Raw genomic sequence first — 19,385 nt, forward strand, 5'->3', positions numbered from 1 at the left:
ACAGAACAAGGAAAAATTTTTGCCTTGTGTTCGAAGCTGGACATAAGAATATATCATGTCTATGCCAGATTCTGGTATTTATCCATTGCAAACAGTCATCCATAAAAGATACATTCTAGAGTCTAAAAAACTCTTATGGTATATGAGCTGACTGGTAACACAGTAGAGAGACAGATCTCTTCCTGCCTTTATAAAAGGCTAAAAGTTTTAGAATTAAAACTTTCCCTTTTTAAATTTTGCTTCCCTACAAACTAGCTTACTGCTTAATAATTACTGCTGGTCACTGCCATAGGCAAGAATATAAAAATCATAAGGGTATTTGATAAAGATCTGTAAGATGCTTATAAACTACATGACTTGAATCACACAAGCACTTCAACAAACACTTCCCATTTCTTTCCTGTTTCATTATTCTGCTTTCTTCCTTCTTTACTTGTTTACTTACCCTTTCATCTTTGTTGCTTTTTTTTGTCTTTTCTTTAATCTCAATCATAATCCCATACACACATAAGTACAAACAGTGCTCTGTATGGAGATTTAAATTCTTTTCTATTTTCTTTTTCCTTTTTAGATGTCTCATGAGGCTCTGACCGTTCTCTTGTATGTTTCTGCCCGCAGCTTACTCATAAATATTCAAAGCCTTTTCCCACCATTGCTGGCATTTCTTCACTCAAACAAGCATTCCTGAATGACATCTTTCACTTCAAATATCTTCTCTGTCCTTCATATGCCTTGTCTCTCCCTTGGTGCTCCTATTCATACATTGCTACTCTCTTTCCTTACCAATCTCTCTCTACCTGTGTGATCTTTCCCACTCTTCCTCAAACATGCTTAAGAAATATTAATGTGCCTTTGTTGTCCACCACTCTCTTCATATCATTGCTTTTCTTCGTCTTTCTTCCAATGGATACAGTGTAAAGGAAAGAGATAGCTGTACTTATGGCCCTGAACCTTTCAAAATAAATTGCCACAGCAGTCCTGGCCGGGAAGACAAATGAAATTCCCATTACAGTAACTTACCTATTTTCACTTCTGTTTCCATTTCTGGACATTGCACTAATGGCAGACTGTACAAAATAGACCAGCAAACGTAGAGCTAGTGTTTGCTGAGGGACAATAGGGACAGTATAAAGTTAGTGTTTCCTTCATACAGTTACAGTGATGAATTCACAGTAATAAAAGGAAAGAAATTACTGAATTACTTTTGCTAGAAGTGAAAAAGTTTACTAGATTTCATAATACAATCCACTTCCCTAAGATTAGAGAGGTTAACTAGAATAATCTTGCCTATCAAACCTACATATGGAAGAGATTCCACACTTTCACTAGGTAGGTATCTTGTTCCAAATGCTAAATTTGGGACATTATTCTTTGAGTCTATATAAAAACATATATATTTCAGTATATAAACTATAACACTTTAGAAAGTTTTGTCCAACATTGAATCTGAAATTTATGAATAATTTAGATGATTGGGGTTTTTTTTTTCCCCAGAAAGAATATTTTTGTCCTTTTCACAGCAACACTTACCACATAAAGAGATCATTTACTTCTATCTTCTTAAACAAGTGTTCTTCCAACTTCTATACCCATCTGTACTTTCTACATGTCCTACTATTTGGTAATTTTCCTCAGGACTGTCTTCAGTTTGAGACCAAACACAGTTGCCTTCATCAACCCCTTGCAGAAAGGTTATTTGTCCTGTCAGATGTACTGCACACCTATTAATACACTCCACAGTGACGCTGTCTTTTTTCTTTAATGGTAACACATTGCTGACTCATATTTACATTACAGCCCCCAGATTATTTTCTGAAGTGCTGTTATTTTACCAGTATCCTTTTGATTTTACTTTTTAATTTTTCTTCCCAAATATAATTTGCATGCGTCAGTATCACGTTTTCTCCTGCTTCTTCCAAGTCATTTCTTCAACTTGTGCTTAATTATTCATTTCTTTAATTTGACTTCCCATATTTGTCACCAAAGTGCCAACAGGTCCATTTAGCTTGCTGACAGCTCTGTATTTCATAATTTCATCATTGAGATCACTAAGGATCAGAAGAACAGAAAACGCCTTAATATGAAAAAAGTGTATCACATAAGGAATTCTGCTTAAAGAGGATTACTTTGATTAGGCAGATCATGATTTCTTCACATAACTGCCTTACTCTTAATATACAGAATGGTGGACAACCTAATACAGTCCTACATTCTGCTACCAGGTGCAGTCAAAATTGCATACATGTAGTCTGCATGTGTTTTAGTTTCAGCCATTGGGCTCAACTATCAGATTATGGAAATTTCACATCGGGTACGTCTTCTTCTTCCTGTTTGTCCCATATAATGACCAAGATCTTGGCATATTTTTTGATAACCAAACAGAAAAAATAAGATTCCAATTTTAATTTTTTTTTTCTTGTCAGTAAACTTGGGAATTTTGGAGTTTTTTTTCCCCTCCCCTTTTCCCCCCCCCCAAAATGCATTATTGCAATATCATGTCCACTGCTTATGAATCATCTCACTTTCCTTATACTGGATGACATATCAAAGGGCCGCATAAAAAAGTCCCGTTTACTATTAAATCACTGCACGAGTAGTTCATTTGCCGTAATCGTAAGGCATTTTGAATATGATAATATCCAGCATGAAGTTAAGCCTGTGCTATAGTATTTCACACGCTGATTTCCCTTAAGTGTAAGGCCGTGCTTTCGGTCGCATTAAGCAGAATTTCATCACCCAAGCAGCACCGCGGGGAGGGGAGCGCAGCGTTCCCGGGCACGGGCACCGCGGGTGGCTCGGGGCGCTCGCTCCGCGCCAGGCGCCTCCCGTGAAGAGGGCGGGGAGGCTTCGGCACTCGTTCGGCTCCTGGGGACGGGACCGAGGGGAAAGGCCGCGGGCTGCTCCCGGGCCGCCGGTCCCCAGCAGCCGCCCACCGAGGCTCCGGGCCGCGGCCCGCCGAGCGCGGCCGGGCGGCGCTGGCGCGCCGGGGCCGCCTGGTGGGGCCGTCGCCTCTAGGCCGCCTACGGGGCGGGGCCATGAAGGTTTCGCCTGAACATTCTGGAGTGGAGGGGAGCGGCGGGGGGCGAGCCAGGGCAGGGCAGGGCAGCGAGCCGAGCCGAGCCGGGCCGGGCCACGCCGGGCCACGGCACAGAGCCGAGCCGAGCCGAGCCGAGCAGGCCCGCCTTCCCCGGGAGGAGGCGGAGGCTGAAGGGGAGGAGGCAGGAGAGAAGGAGGAGAGGTGGAGGAGGCGGAGGAGGCGGGAGCGGAGGGAGGACACGGGGAGGCGGCTGCTGCTGCTGGGCAGAGAGAGGAGTCGTGCAGGAGCAGCGACTGTACTCGGACGCCACATTCCCTCTGTACGGGGCTGGTGGTGAGGATGAGCGAGAGCTGACCCTGCCGCGCCGCCGCCTGTGCTGTGAAGTGTCTGCTCCTCCTCCTCCTTCTCTTCCTCCTCCTCCCCGGCTGTGGGTGAACCTGCGCTACGGGCTCTTCACCGACACGGGGGAGGCTGGTTTGTTTTGTGCATTTGTTTAAGGCAAAGAGAGAGAAAGAGAGGTCTTCCACCCGCTGAAGCACAGTTCACTATGATCGTACTCGCATCCAGCACTGGAAGCCGGGTGGATTTCGTTTCTCAATCCAGGGTGTTTTTCTTGCAAACCTTCATTTGGATTTTATGTGCTACAGTGTGCAAAGCGGAGCAGTATTTCAATGTGGAGGTAAGATCAGCCGGATGCGTGTGCAAGCGTGTGTGCTTCCCCCTCTCCCTTTCCTCCTTTCCCTTATTTTATGTCCCTCAAATCAAATCAAATCAAATAGCCAGCCAGCCATGTCTTCCAGCAGCCAGGGCATACGTCTGTGCAGGCTTTCCTTCCAGCAGCCGGTAGCTAGCTCCCCTCCCCGCGCTGCCCCGCCTGATGGATGCGTTTCAGCCGGAGATCCCGTTATCCCGGCAGCGCGATGCCGGGCGCTGGAGCGCAGCCCGCGGGAGACGGGAAACCCTCGCCCGGGCACGGAAGAAACCTGGGGCGCAGAATGTACATGCAGCTCAGGAAAGGTTCGCTGAATGTCTCGGACTTAAGATACCACTGTATTGCTGAGTTTTCTCTGCCTTTTTTGGTTTGGTTTATTTTGGTTTTTTTTCGAAGAAGAATGAATGAAAGAGCGTTATGGGGACAGGAGGAAGGAAACTTGAGATTTTTGGCACGTTTGTGGTAGAGTATCTGAAAAAAATAAGAGCTTTTTCCCATGTAGACATGAGAAAGATAGTTGCCACTAGAAATAGTGAAACAAATGGCATAAAGGTGCAACTACAGCTCGGAAGTTAGGGGCTGTGGAGGACAAGGAAACAGCATTTTTTCTGAGAGAAAATGAAGATTAAAATGTGGGTATACCGAGATGGGGCAAACCCTAAGAGTTTACACTTACAGTGACCACCCATTTCCAGTCACCCTTGTCTACACACCCAGTTTTCCCATTAGGAGTTTTTACATAGTGCTTTCACTTAACTAATGTTTCTTTACTGACTTTTATCATCTTTGCATATGTTCTTTCCTCCTTTTTCTCTATCCTGTCACTCCATTTGTTCTGCTATGATCCCTTACTCTACTGCAATGTGATATGTCTATTTCCTTCTTTTCCTTGTCAATTCAACTTATTGATTTTTCTTGCTATGTCTCTGTAATTTATATGTGTTCTTTCAGATTCTTATACGTAATTCTGGTATTCTGTTAGGTCACTCTGTACCTTCACTTTCTTCTGTCCTGCCAACCCCACTCAAAACTTTCTGCTGCGCCCAGACCAGCCTTTTTTATTTTATAGTCTTTTAGTCTCCTGGGTTCCCATGATTCTTCCTCCCAGAAAAATGAAGTCTGCGTCCCTGTCTCACACATATGCACACTTGCTTATTTTATATCAGCTCTTGTTCTCACTCAGTGACACACATTCTTGCTCCTTTCTCTGACAAGATTGCTCATGCAGATCCTCCTCTGTTACTAGACTGTTTATCTAAAGTTCTTACCTGTGTGTCTTCTCCCTCTGTTTCATGCAAGATCACATCAAGTGTATAAAGAACCCACATTTTCTTTCTCTAAGTCTGTTTTCATCCTACCCTTTCCTTCTCTACAGGCAGTTGCCTGTGCAATTGTCTCAGCTTAACTGCACTCATTCTTTGATTCTTTCTTTGACTCCCATCTCTCCAGAAAGTATTGTCTTTTTACTCAATCATTAAAATCTCTCCTGATTATAAATCCGAGTCTTTTTTCTCTGTCATCTGTGCTCTCGTCACTCATTTGATCCTTATGACAAATGTGCATCTCTGCTTCTGTTGGATTGTAAGGTCTTTGGAGCAGGACTCATGTCTTCTCACATGTTTATCTGGTGTGTACCATGCTCGAGTCTGGAGTACAACTGTGAGACTTCTGCTATATGAATATTAAAACTGCATATTTAAGAGTACACATTGGTGTTTTATCCTTCTGCTCATGTCCTCAGCTGCCTTCTTTACTGATGAGCAGGGGAAGGAGCGTGGAAGAGAGGAAGTTGCTCTCTGTATCCTCCCTATGCTTCACAGGCTGGCCCCCTGCAGAGTATAGGGATGAAATTCCAGCGACAGAACTTTCTCCTCCCACAGCAGTCTGCTTTGCTGGCATCTGGCTCTCCTGGAGAGACGGGCGGCAGATGGAGCTAGTGTGGGAAGAGAAAAAGATTGGTTTAGTCAAGTGGAATATGAACAGGAGGCCAGCTCCAGTCAGGAGGAGGTTTTCTGAGGAAAGAAGGGAAACACTTTCATTTTTGCCACCTCTTCCATGTGGAAAACAGCAAATTTTGAGGGTAAAGGCAATATCAGGAGCAAGAAACAGTGTTGGATAGAATGAAGTGGCATGTATGTGTGATGAGGGCACATATTTCTCCTTTTTGAAGTATCTTCTGCTCTTCTTTCCAGCCCTGCTGAAAACAAAGAGTGTTATCATATACCAGTGCTTCCAGTCTTTTCACATTTAAGTCTGAGCCACACATTGCTGGGAGCCAGAAGAGTGTTCCAGGGGATTGCTGTATTATTTGAGAGTTGTTCTAATATGGGGCTTTTTCCTAGGTAACTGCCTTTGACCACTGCTAGTGACATGGTCCTGGCCTAAATGAACTTCACATTTGCCCCAGAACAGCCATTGCTGTGTTCACATTGTTTGGATAGTGCTGAAAATTCAATTTTCTTTTTGCTGGGAACAGCAAAGGCTAAAAGCATGGGAAATTTGAGGCAAAGGACTTGGCAACAGCAAGTATGTATTGTGCTGTAAAACTCTGCATGTCAGCACAAGTGCATACAGCAGTTGTACTTCAGAGTAAATTGTGAAAATGTAACAAAGATTTTGTATGACAATAAGAATAAATATGCAAAGTAGGCTTCAGGAAAGAAGTAGTGTACATACAGTTGAATGAATTGTCACTGGAAAAAATTGCTTAGGATGGTTCAAAAACAGATTTACTTTTCATTCTTTCTTGTCTTTAAATAAAATACAGATAATACCCGTTGAACATTATAAAATATGGAGATTATTTATTTCCTCTTGTTCTGTCTTGTTTAATCCACTTTCCTGATTGATAAGTAAAATCTGTTCAGTCTTGTTGAATTTTTTGGTTTGTTTGTTTCAGTGATGTGAGCCAGGTCAGTTCTTAAGAGATACTACTGTAGCTCAAAGACATTAAATAATAATGTTTCCTTTTAAAAGTAACACACAATGCTGAAATTTACAAGCTTGTATGAACATTTCTGTTCCTTGTAATTTGGTTGCCTCTCTGTAAAATTTCTTTTAGCCAAAGAACTGAATGGAGGAATTCCTCAAGCTTCCAATGATAGCTGAATTCAGCTGTCTATCCTGAAATGTATTCATGTATACAGTATTTCATGTAATAGCCACAGCAGAATAGGTTGCAGATCATGGAGTAGGGTACATGAGAGGGGCACGCTTGCACTTTGTATTGATGAGAGTTTTATGCTAAAGCTCCATGAGAAATGTTTATAACTCATAGGTTAAGAAATCATGATGAAATTTAGGAATCACTTACTCATATATAAAAGAAGATCTTAACATTAATTTTCAAAGTTCATTGATTATCAGTAGCATTTTTGTGAGACTTTGTTTCTGACAAAAACTAAGGACTACACTCTTAGCTCCCTCTTTTAGAGCTGAACTATGGGTACAAAACAGTAACTTCATCAAGTATAATTATGAAAGACTATGTCATCAATGTTGAGTTTTGCTGCTATTTTCAACTATTTCTGTACACTAGTAGGGGAAGATGTCCATCAATGAATGGAATTGAATGGAATAGCAGTTACAAAAAGAGCATTCCAAATATAAGACTGAATCAAACACATAGAGGCTAATTGTTACTAAAAAGTGATAGAGCAACAAAATACCTTCTTCCTCCTACTAGGCTCCTCACTATAGTAATAAAATTTTGTGTGGCTCAAATATAGCTCCTTTTTGTGTTACTGGGAGTGACTATAGATGGTCTTTCACAAGTGTCTATATATGCATCTAGTGTGTATACATATATATATTTGCTTTCCTAAACCAAACAATATTGCACTGTTTGAACTGTATTGTTCTGCAAATTTTTCTCCTAATGTCATCCATTAGCTTTTGTATGTACTTGAATAATAAGTAGGTTTATATTTAATTAACTATTAAATATCTAGTATAAAAAAATGAAAACAAATGTTACCTTTTTGGTTTGGGAAAAATGGTTATTGAAACAAAAATATCTTGATCAGAAGACAGATCAGCATGCATCTAGAATAGGATTGATCTCTGGAACATAAAGCTGCTTACTCTTACTTAGATGAGTATCTGCCTAAGCCCTGTCGAGGAAAGTGTTTTCAGAATTACACCTAGTTTCATTGACTGTATCTGTAATGTGGGAAACACTACAGAGAAAGCATGCCTCATCATCTCTCTCCTCAAGCTGGCAGTTATGCTGTTTTTCTCCTTCAATTGCTAAATGTATAGACTTGAATCCCTAGGGGAGGTCTTAAAATTACTCTTATTTTAGTGTGAGCAGATCTTTAAAACAATGCAGTCATTTCCCATTTTCAAAAGTGGGGTAGTTAAATTGCATGTTGTGGAACAAAACACAGTGGAATCCAAACTTCAGAAAAATAACATCAGTTTCCTCCATGGTAATAAGTTTCTGAGAACCCCATTGTTTTCATTGTTAATAAACTTCACAATTAGCCTCCAGCTCCTGCTAAATGATAAGGCATGACCTTTTATTCCATAAGCTCTTGGTCTTTTAGGCTTAAAACCAGACCATTTTCATTCTTCAGCTGGCATCTGAAAAGGAATAAACATTTGGGAGGGGAATAAATCCTCCAAAGCACCTTTACACACTTTTGAACTAGTGGTCTTGGTTGTGAGGTTTATAGGCACAACACAATTCTTTTATAGTTCATTAAAATGCAAGCTGAAAACCATGGATAAGCAATTAATGTGGTTTTGGTATCAATAGTGCCATGTGTCCTAACAGGAATTTAGAGGATCTTCTGCATTGTCTGAAGTTACAGTCAGTATGCATGATTCTCAATTACTTAAATTCGGAATCTCACTCTTGTGTAGGATATCAATGAAATGAACTGGACTTTTGTTAGAACAAGGAGTTCAAACTGAAATTGTTAGAAAGATGGAGAGGAGTTACTGAATTAGGTGATGAAGATGATTAGTGGGCGAAATATTAGTCAAGGAAAATACAGATATAATGTGGTATATTTCCTATTTGCTTATATATCTGGATAAGGAAAAGAATTGGAAAATTATGTGTCTGATGGAAGGCAACTGAATGCTTCTCTATCAAAGAAGGAGAATATCTACTATATAATGAACTGCCTCTCATTTGATACAAAGAAATACATGTGAAGAAATACTTAGTAGTTAGAGTGCATTTACTACTGTAAAGTGTGAGATTATTTTGTGCTACTGACATTGCAGGGAAGTTCATGGATTCTGTTGCCTGTATTTTTTCAAAGACAGGTTGGAAGTGTGGTGCCTGTTCTTATGGCTTCACTGCTGACATACTATTTTATACCTTAAGTACAAAACATATTTGTTTATTATTGTAGTTCAACTTGTTTTCCTGTTGTAAATTTTTGTCAGCTTAGTGTTTAGGCATCGCAGTTATTAGTGAATCTCAATTCTACTAAAGAAAAGAAATAAAATGGTTGAAGAGATTTATGTAATCACCTTATGCAGTGCAAGATAAAACTATGAAAACATGTATTCCTAATGTTTTCTGACATGAGAGCTTACTAAAATAAATACAATATTTATTGGCCTACCAGTAAACCTTGAACAAGCACAAGCTTTCCCATTCCATTATTTGGAAGACATAATGTAAAACCCTTCATTGTTTCTTCAAAGTGGATATACTGTGTTCTTTAACTGGTTTAAGATTTATGCTGCTCTTTGTCAGTTTTATTTGAATCCATCTAAAAGGTCAGTGCTTGCTCTAGGCACCTCAGCTCTGCTTATGCACTCAGCAAGACTGTTGCAAGAGTTTATAAAGATAGAATGTGGTATTATATAGATTTTAAAGCATTTCAAACTGCATCTGTTTTTACTATTTTAAAGTCTGTCTCATTCTTGTACTTTATGGAATGATCATTTTATGATATTAAACAATGGAGCATTTTGTGTTGATACTGTTTGAAGATCCTTAGGAAACAATGTAACTTTAAAAAATATTTTAATTACCCTATTTAAATTGCTTAAATCTCAGCTCTCTATTTCAGATTCCAGTTTAATATCTAACCTTTTTGCCATCCTCAAAATGCACTGTTGACCATAATCTGAAGGAGCAGGTTGAGTCTGTTTAATTTGTTATCTGTGATATGTCAAATGACAGATTTGGTTTCATTCTGTATGAGGAAGGCCAGGATTAGTGCTGCAAACATGATTTTAGCTGGCACTGAAATGGATTTGAAAAATAATTATGATTAGAGCTTTATCCTTTAAAGAGAGGTCATGCTATTTGGAACCTTTATTTATTGGTTGCCTGGCAACTGTTCATTCATGTTCCTGCTTATCATCATTCATTATAAGCATCTTTGCTGTACACTAAGAGCAATTAAGTGGCAACACTTTATTTCTGTGATGAATTAAATTTGACATAAATTACAGATGAAGTAAAAAATATTTCTGTAGTTTTACTTATTAACCAAAACTGTTAATACAATGTTTCTTTGCTTATTAACAACTGGTTTATACCAGCTGAGGAGTTCAGCTGTAACAATAATGTTTCTAGCATACCTTTTGAGGTATTACAGCACCTAATTGACTCAGGGGCTTGTTCAGGTATTTTTGCCATTTTTAGAAACTCCTGTTAATTTCAAGATCAAGGTTTCAGGGTGCTAGGAAACTTATGTCCTGTTGGTTTCAGAGCTTAATATTAGGCAATCCAATCTTGAGTACTGAAGCTTGCACCCAGTCATTGGGAAAGGGATTTCATATTCTAGAGTTAAAGCTGCTGTGCTAGGAGGTGTGCAGGTGAAGCAATAAGAAGAACATTAAAGTCTCTTGATGCTTCTCTCTGTAGAACAACAGCAGTTTTTACTACACGTTGAAAAAAGCACAAAGCATATTATTCAACAATTGCTTTTTGACTGTGGATGAAAATATTTTGCTCTCTTTATTAATTCATTATGGATCATATCAAGATTGACCCTTGTGTGAAACAGCAGTGTGGACTGAGACTGTCAGGTTATGGAGTATTTGTAGAAGATGTCTTTGTAAAGAATGTTGAAGAAAATTCCTTATGTCTGCATCTTAAAAGATCATCTACACTGTGTAGCCAGGGTGGAAGTAGATCTATGTCTCTGCTGCTACCACTTGATAGGATTACCTCTATTCTGGTTGGCTCAGTGCTTTGGAAAAGAGATGGAAAAGAGGCCATCTCTACTCACATATTGATAAGAATGTTAGCAGCAGTAGTAAGCATGGGTTTACTAAGGGTAAATCATGCTTGATCAACCTTATTGCCTTCTATGATGATACAACTGCCTGGGCAGATGAGGGGGAGAGCAGTGGATATTGTCTACCTCGACTTCAACAAGGCTTTCAATGCTGTCTTGCTCAACATCCTCACAGGCAAACTCAGGAAGTGTGGACTGTGTGAGTGGACAGAAAGTCCAGTTTGAGAACTGGCTGAACAGCAGATCCCTGAGGGCTGTAATCAGTGGAACAGGGTTCAGTTAGAGACCTGTCACTGGTGGTGTCCCTCAAGGTTCAGTACTGGGCCCAGTATTCTTTAACCTATTAATCAATGACTTGGATGAAGGGGCAGAGGCCTCCTCAGCAAGTTCCCCAACAACACAAAGCTGGGAGGAGTGGCTGATACCCCAGAGTGCAGAGCAGCCCTTAAGAAGGACCCTGAGAGGCTGGAAAGATGGGCAGAGAAGAACCATCTGAAATTCTACAAAGGTGAATGCAGGGTCCTGCATCTGGAGAGGAACAACCCCAGGCACCAGTACAGGCTGGGGGTGACCTGCTGGAAAACAGCTCTGCAGAGAAGGATCTGTGAGTCTTAGTGGACAATGAACCATCCATGAGCCAGGAATGTGTCCTTGTGGCCAAGAAAAAGGTATCCTGGGGTGCCAGATGGAGAATTGCCAGCAGGTTGAAGGAGGTGAATGTGTTGCTCTACTCAGCCCTAATGAGGCCACATCTGGAGAGCTGTGTCCAGTTCTGGCCTCCTCAGTACAATAATATCTCTCCTACAAAGACATGCTGAGGGATCTGGGCCTTTTCAACCTTGAGAAGAGATGACTGAGAGGGGATCCCATGAATATCTATCAGTATCTGGAGGGAGGGTGTCAAGAGGATGGAGCCAGGCCCTGCTCAGTGGTGCTGAGCAACAGGACAAGAGGCAATGGGCAGAAACTGGAACACAGGAAGTTCCACATGAATATGAGGCAGAACTTATTTACTCCCACTGGAACAGTGTCTGGAGTCTCCCTCACTGGAGATATTTAAGAACCATCTGGATGCAATCCAGTGCCATGTGCTCTGGGATGAGTCTGCTTGAGCAGGGAGGTTGGACCAGGTGACCCTGTGGTACCTTCTAACCTGACCCATTCTATGATTATGTGAAAAAATGTTCCTCTGTGACTGTCCCTCTTCTTTGAGCTTCTGCCTGTATTAACTCACAAGTACTCATCATATCATGACATAGTTAGGGCGAAAAATGTAACTGCTGTAAGACAAAGCTATATCAATTTTTATCAGATTTTCCCACTCATGTGACATGTTTGTAATACATGAAGATTGTGTTGTATGTTTTTTCTCTTTTATGAAACAGTTGAACTGGTTTCAGAGCTGTGTAGATAATTGGAAAAGAAATGCTAACCTCAGAAAATCTAATTTTTAGTATTTTTTTTCTCATGATATTATAGAGAAGAAGTTTTATTTCATTGGTACTCTTCATTTTTTGCTGGAATGTAATCACAAATTCACTTACAGATGTGAAATAGATGTTGGCAAGGGGATGAGTTAATTTCTTAGAAAATTACCAGCTGAAAGGCAGAAAGGAAATTATCAATGTCTTTGAAACATAGATAGTAAAAGAGAAAAACAAGCCTCCCTTTCAATGGGGAGGAAGTTACTTTATTTAAATGTATTGGTGGATATTTACAAAGTGTACAACAGAGGAAATTGCTTTCTTTTTGTATGGCATGTGGATCTGAAGGTGATGATCCTGTCACATTTTTACCTCAGACATTGGTTGTGTGATGCTCTTCTAGGAAATTGCTTTGACCCACTGTCTTTGCAGAGAAATTGACAGATTGTATCTGTCTGTGTTGTGGTTTGTGTTTAATTGCAAGTGAAAGAAATGATCTTTCATGCAATAAAATGCATTATTATTATTTTTGAGAAGCAATAGAAATACATTGTTAACTGTACTGCATGATTCAGGTCTTGGCATGTGAGGCTTTTTTTTTTTTTTTCTCTCATTGCTTCTATGTATTTAGAAAAATGAAACAATAATTAAAAATCCTCAAACCAACCCAGGACAGTGTTCAGTGGTTTTTCTTGTTGCTTATGAATTGCCGAGCTCTGATATTTCTATCCTTCATTACTTGTACATGAAATACCAGTTTTGTAAACGTCTTTATTATATTTTTCTCTATTGCGTCTATTTTCAAATATGTAGGGAAAAGGGTATGATGTAAATGACTGAGGCATTTTGCTGGGGGGGGCTGAAGATCCAGGTTGTGTGTCCAGTTCCATTATGATGGATCCTGTAGTTTATCCATCTTTGTAACCTAGCTTGCACAAAGGTGCATTGAACTAAATGAAGAGTGTTTCCAGGCTACATATCAAGAGCAATAGAAGAAAAGCAATGTAAAAGAGCCAGAAATATATCTTCATCATTCCTTTATCTTGGGACTGTTTCACTTTTTTTCATAAAGTGTAGTAGAGGAGTATCATAAAATATAAGTACAGCATTTCCATTTAATAATCTGTATAATTGTTCTAGAAGTGAATGTGTTCAAAAGAAAGTGCCAGAGCAGAAAAGACATCTATAACAGTTTGAACACTGGTTTTGATTTTTTGTGGTTGTTTTTTTTAGGGTTTTTTAGGTTTTGGTTTTTGTTTGTTCGTTGTTTGTATGCTTGTTTTGTTTTTATTTTGGTCTTTTAAAATATGAGTACCAAAACTTGGTAGACAACACTGTCAGAATCAGGTGAAGGATGTCGTTAGATAACTGAAGGTAGAGAGCATCACAGTCTCTTTCAGAATGGAAGTTTGAATAAGATAATTTTTGTTACCCAAACATACCCAAAATGATTTTAAATAAATGTAAAAGTCTTTAAAAATAAATCAGTTTTGGATCAGATTGTAAATACCACAGAATGCACAATTAAAAACTGTTCTGGTTTTGAGTGAATGTATTCAACCACGTAAATTGTTCCACAAACATTCATGTTTCCTTTTCCTCGCAATACCTAAGCTTCTCCTTTGGTATTTGAGTATTTATGGATTTTTATGACATACAATAAAAGATGCACTGCTACATGCATTTAATGTTTTATATTAGGCACCACTAACAGGCAGCCATACTGCTCACATACCCCTGGATGTTAAGAAATTATTGGGAAGAGGATAAGGTAAATAAGATTTGCTGTGATGATATGTTAAGTATGATAGAAGTGTAAGCTGAATATTTTTCCTCAAGGTTCCTGTACCATCTGTTCTCCTTATGACTGTTTCATAGGGACTTGGAGTATTTTCCTGAACTCTCCTGTTGGTATTGACCAGAAGTGTGATTAAGTTGCTTACGTGTGGGTATTGAGTGCCTCTTAAAGTGCCCTTGGCCAAGATGTGCACAAGGCTGGCAGAAATAACAAGGGACCAACAAAAGTTTCCTCTTTAAGCTACCAACAGGAAGCCAGTCTCTGTGTTCTGAGTCAGCTCATAGGACTCTATTCACTTCTCTTTAGGTAACTAAAGCCTGTTTTTAGTTTTAAATGATGCTGGAGAGTGATGAGATCTATATCTATAGGGCTCCCCAGGGTAGGCAGTGGCATTCCAATGTCGTGATTTGGGGTTGAATCCCTTCCCTCTGCAGTTTTGGATTCATTAAGTTTGTATAGGGACCTGGTGCTGTTTAGGCCCTGTGGTCTGACTTGCTTGGTCCCTAGATACTGTTCCAGAAAATCATGGGCCTCCTAAAAAATCCAGTGATATATCTCCCATCCCCTGGTTAAGGTAGTTCATCTCAGATCATATCAGACACCTATACTCCTGGCAAAACCAATAATAGAATTCTATCTTTATGTCACTACAATTTTTACCCTGTCACTTTGATGCTCTGCACACTATTAAATATATTCATCCCTTAGTTTAAAACGTTAACACTACCTCACATCTTTGGATCTCACATATTCTAAGTATTTAGTTAGGGGTTTAAAGAACACAACATTTCTGTACTGTAACAAGGCAGTTTTGCCTTCAGCTGTAATGAGATCGGGCCTGAGCCCATTCAAATCCATGTAAAACATGTTACCTAACTCAGAGCAAACACTTATGGCAGATTTTATAAATTTACTGCTTCTGACTGTTATTTCATGCCTTACCTTAAATGGTTTTAAAGGCTCTCTTTCTGCCCTAAACTTACAAACACCTAAACAGCTTGAGGGGAGAAGACAGAATGTTAAGCATTTTTATAAAAAGTAAGTAATAAGAAAATATATTTTATAAGAATAAGCTCACTAAGTGTCTATTGCCTGATAGACAATCCCCATGAAGATAAAAAATGAAAATGACATTTTAATAATTTGGCTAAGAGCCTTGGCCTTCAAGAATAATTATCTTGTTTTCAAGTACTTTTGTTAAGTAAAGCAAAATGGGGATTAAGTCAACAAAAATTTACTTTTCTGTGTTAATACCAGAATTTAGATCTCATCATAGGCAGGTATGTAATTTCACTGATTTATTTATACTACTTGCTTTAGGTGTTCAAAATGGTAATTTTAACTGTGTCAGATTAAGAGTGTAGTTTACCAGCTTGTATTTATAAATTTGCTTATTTATTTAATTTTTAAATCCAAAATTTGAAATACTTGAGTATGCTACCTGATATACTATTTAAATGAGCTTTCTGCTATCATGTAATTAGAGAGAGACTAGATTTGCTGTGGATTTTAAGTCTGCGTTTGTGTAGAAAGAGTGACATATCTGCAATCCTTTTTATCCAAAAGAGCTTCCTTTGTAATATATAGCTCTACTCTTGTTTGGCACTCACAGGCTCATTTAGAGATAAGACAGTATTTTAGATCCTTTGTGAATAATTCCGTCATTTTTCCTGACTGTTGAGAGAATTTAGTTTTTTTCTCAGCAGTCAGATAAATATATAATCATTGTTCTTCGTAGGTTAGTTGCTTAGATGCCATTTCCACCAAGATATTAGGGAATTTTTCTATATACAAGATCTTCCTGGGGAGGTGATGTGAATTTAATTTGGACCAAAAGTTTTGGATTCTATAGAAGTATATTCTTTCTCTAACTTTGCTCAAAATAAAAATTCTGTTTCATTAAAAGTTGGGGGATCTTAATGTCTTTGTGAATATTCGCTTCCTTATCTAAATTTTCAGCACCATAGGAAATGATTCTTAAGGTGAACCTAAGCTTTTAAAATGTTGGAACAATACATTCTGTGATGTTTTGTAAAAGTTACGAGTGATAACAGACAGGGGAGCCTAAAGCAATTACTGCTTTTCTCATGTCCCATCTCCAGTAATACAATAGAGAAGTTCATCATTCCTGTTAGCTTTATCCTGATAACTAGAAAAGGAGAAAGGAACTTTTGACTTTAAATGTCCTGCAGTCTGTGGGTTTTATAGGTTTTCACTTGTTTTCAGAAATAAAATAGCTAAACATGTGGTTGAAAGTTGTGTTATGGTGTTTGGTGAAGTAACTAATGAAAAAAACCCCTTGGTTACTTTTTAAAATTTGGAACAAAATTCATAGAGTTGTTGAAAGAAGTCTAGAGCCTTCAGAGTTATATAGAAATGGAGACTATAATTTTCCTTCATGCTTTCTTTTTTTTCGGAGTTCATAAACTACCTATGTTTCAGTGATAAGAAATTAGAGACAGGAAGAAGAAAGGGAATCCACCCATATAAAATTTATTTTCTTTTTTGTAACTGTTATTTGTTTACTTGTGTACTTAGTAGCCTAGTAAAATATCTGGTCTTCATTGGGAAACTTAGACTCTAACTTCGTGGAATTGTTGAGATTGTGCCATTAATTTCATTGCACCCAAAGTTTTACTCCAAGCTATTTGAAAAGCACTGAATTACTAAACATTTTAACTTAGTTAATTAAAATTATGTATATCATAGAATCACAGAATGATTTGGGTTGGAATGGCCTTTTAAGATTATCTAGTTCCATCCCCGCCTGCCATGAGCAGGGACACCTTTCTCTAGACCAGGCTACTCAAATTCATCCAACCTGGCCTTGGAAGGTTTCAGGAATGGGGCATCCACATCTTCTCTCAGCAACCTGTGCCAGTCTCTCTCTACCATTTTTCACCACAGTGAAAAATTTCTTCCTGACATGTAATTTAAACCTACTCTCTTTCATTTTAAAGTCTTTGTCCTGTCATTACATACTTTTCTCAAAAGCTCCTCTCCAGATTTCTTGTAGGTCCCTTTATGTATCAGAATGCTGCTAAAAGTTCCCTGAAGCCTTCTCTTCTCCAGTTTGGGAATTTATATAAATATAATATATTTCTAATATGAATGTTTATTAACTATTTAAGATAAATATTGGGGTAAAAATCCATAGGCTTAACCTATATATAAGGGATGAAATTAGTACAAAAAGAAATGGAGATGCACTATCTATGCATAAGCTGACTCTTGTAGTTAGAAGAAAGTTTCAAATCATTATTCTTGAAGCACTTTTTGAAAAGAACAGTAGTGAGGTCATTCAGAGAAGCAAAAGTTAACTTGAGATGGGATCTAACTATTTCATGTGGGGACTTACAATGTGTGACCTTAATCATCAGCAAAAGTGGACTGGATTCGTTCCTTGTTCTATACTCTGTCTAACAGTAATTTCCTCCTCCAGAGAGGCTGATGGCTCTACTGACAGGCATTGACTGTAAAGTTTATTCTTCTTCATCAGAACCCTATAGCTATTATATTAGACCAAAAATGTGGGCTATATTGCATCAATACCTTTTTCTGCTTCATTGCTTTTTGTCATTTACACTTTTCAGTCACTGTATGTGAAAGTGTCTTTTTTTCAACAGCATTTAATTCAATGCTGAAAATTGTAAATAATGCCCACAGAATCAACCATACTTGTCTGAAAATCATAAAAAAAGGCTTTTAGAATATTTTTGGTTGTCTTCTTTTTGAGCTCTTGGGTTCACTTCCTTTTTTTTTTTTTCTTTTTGAAACAAGAATGAGAAATTCACAGTTAAAGAAGAAACAAAGGATTTTCATTTTATACAGTAAGCCAAGTCTTCAAGAAGCTTTCCAACAGTTTAACATGAAAGCTGTCCAACACGAGCCACACTGCTTTCTTCATACCTCTTTTCAGTTTTGATTGTCTTCAAAATTGTATTTGCTGCTATTTTTGCTCCTGTTACAACCTGCCACTTCATAAGGTCAAAGTACTTCTAACTGCTGACAAACACTGTTTTTCATTATATGATGACTGTTAACATTACACAATTTGCATAACACCTTTAAACTGTTGAACAGTAGCTAACTGGCTGACCTTGTGCATCACTATGGCAGGAGATGCCTGTTTGATTCTAGGACTTAGATGCTAATTTTTTGTAGCTGCAGGGACTGGGTGGTTCTCCTGAAATTTTGCTTTTATTTTTCTAGATGTTGCAACTTCTCCAGTAGGAACAGGAAAACACAGATTTTACTGCTTTTAAACTCTGTGACTTTGTACTCTTGAGTTGCTATTTTGTAGCAACTATGAGAGACAAAAATAGGGTTGTAAGTGAGGTAGGACCAGTGTCTCAGAGATTTAGGATTAGACCTTCAAAAGGATCATATCAAAATACCAATATCAGTAGCGACATGTACTTTTAGTCATAAACTAACATTAATTTTTGAACTAAGGAGTTTAATTTAGATTAGTAATATAAATATATTTAATTTAGATTAATAATTAGAGTTTAATTTAGATTAATAATACAAATAATACAAATTATTTTTTTAGATTAATATTTAGATTATATAAATTCTCAGTTCTCTTGTGTAGTCTGGTCCTTTTTATTTTGTGGTTTTATTTTATTTCACTCAATCTCTGATTGAGATACAGGAAATTTTACAAGACAGGACTGCTTAGTAGCTGTCTGCTTAGGTAATATTTTCATGAGAAAAATGCATTGATTGATACATACTCAATGAATATCGGTTAAAGGGGGGATCGCACAACACTATAGGGAGTTGACTGCCAACAATATAAACTGAAACTTCAAAATTACCATACTGATTGAATTCATGTCATGAATCAGGAGTTGAAAGTTAGGGATGGCCTCTGGAAAACCTGCCAATAGGGATTCTACTTGTTCAAGCATGCAGATAGGGAAATTAACATTATTTTAACCCTATATATTTATAGTAGAGGGTATTTTAAATCAGCCCCATTTTGTCCTACAATGAACATTTCTTGGGTAGAAAGGAGGCAGCAAGTAATGAACTTCAAAAAGATAAACAGACTGTAATATGTCAGAAAAGTAGTGGATAATGTGTCTTTCAGTTTTGAAAAAGCAGAAGAGGTAATGCAAAGAGGCATTGCGCTTTGATTGTATTAATTGGGTTGGATTCAGCTCTTTAGCTGAAAGGATCTCTCTAAGTATGG

General features: G+C 38.3%; 1 protein-coding gene across 1 annotated transcript in view; it reads left to right on the top strand.

Annotated features, from left to right (window-relative positions):
- Positions 1-3,302: 3,302 nt before the first annotated feature.
- Positions 3,303-19,385, top strand: part of MMP16 (matrix metallopeptidase 16) — a 174,057-nt gene continuing 157,974 nt past the window's right edge. Inside the window, exon 1 of the mRNA XM_071421634.1 lies at positions 3,303-3,716. Coding sequence (XP_071277735.1) covers positions 3,585-3,716 — 132 coding nt within the window. The 5' untranslated portion in view covers positions 3,303-3,584. The remainder of the gene's footprint in view (positions 3,717-19,385) is intronic.

The sequence above is a fragment of the Agelaius tricolor genome, unplaced genomic scaffold (genome assembly GCF_023055355.1).
Source record: "Agelaius tricolor isolate 1412-34295 unplaced genomic scaffold, bAgeTri1.0.p SCAF_2, whole genome shotgun sequence".
NCBI classification, from domain to species: Eukaryota; Metazoa; Chordata; class Aves; order Passeriformes; family Icteridae; genus Agelaius; species Agelaius tricolor.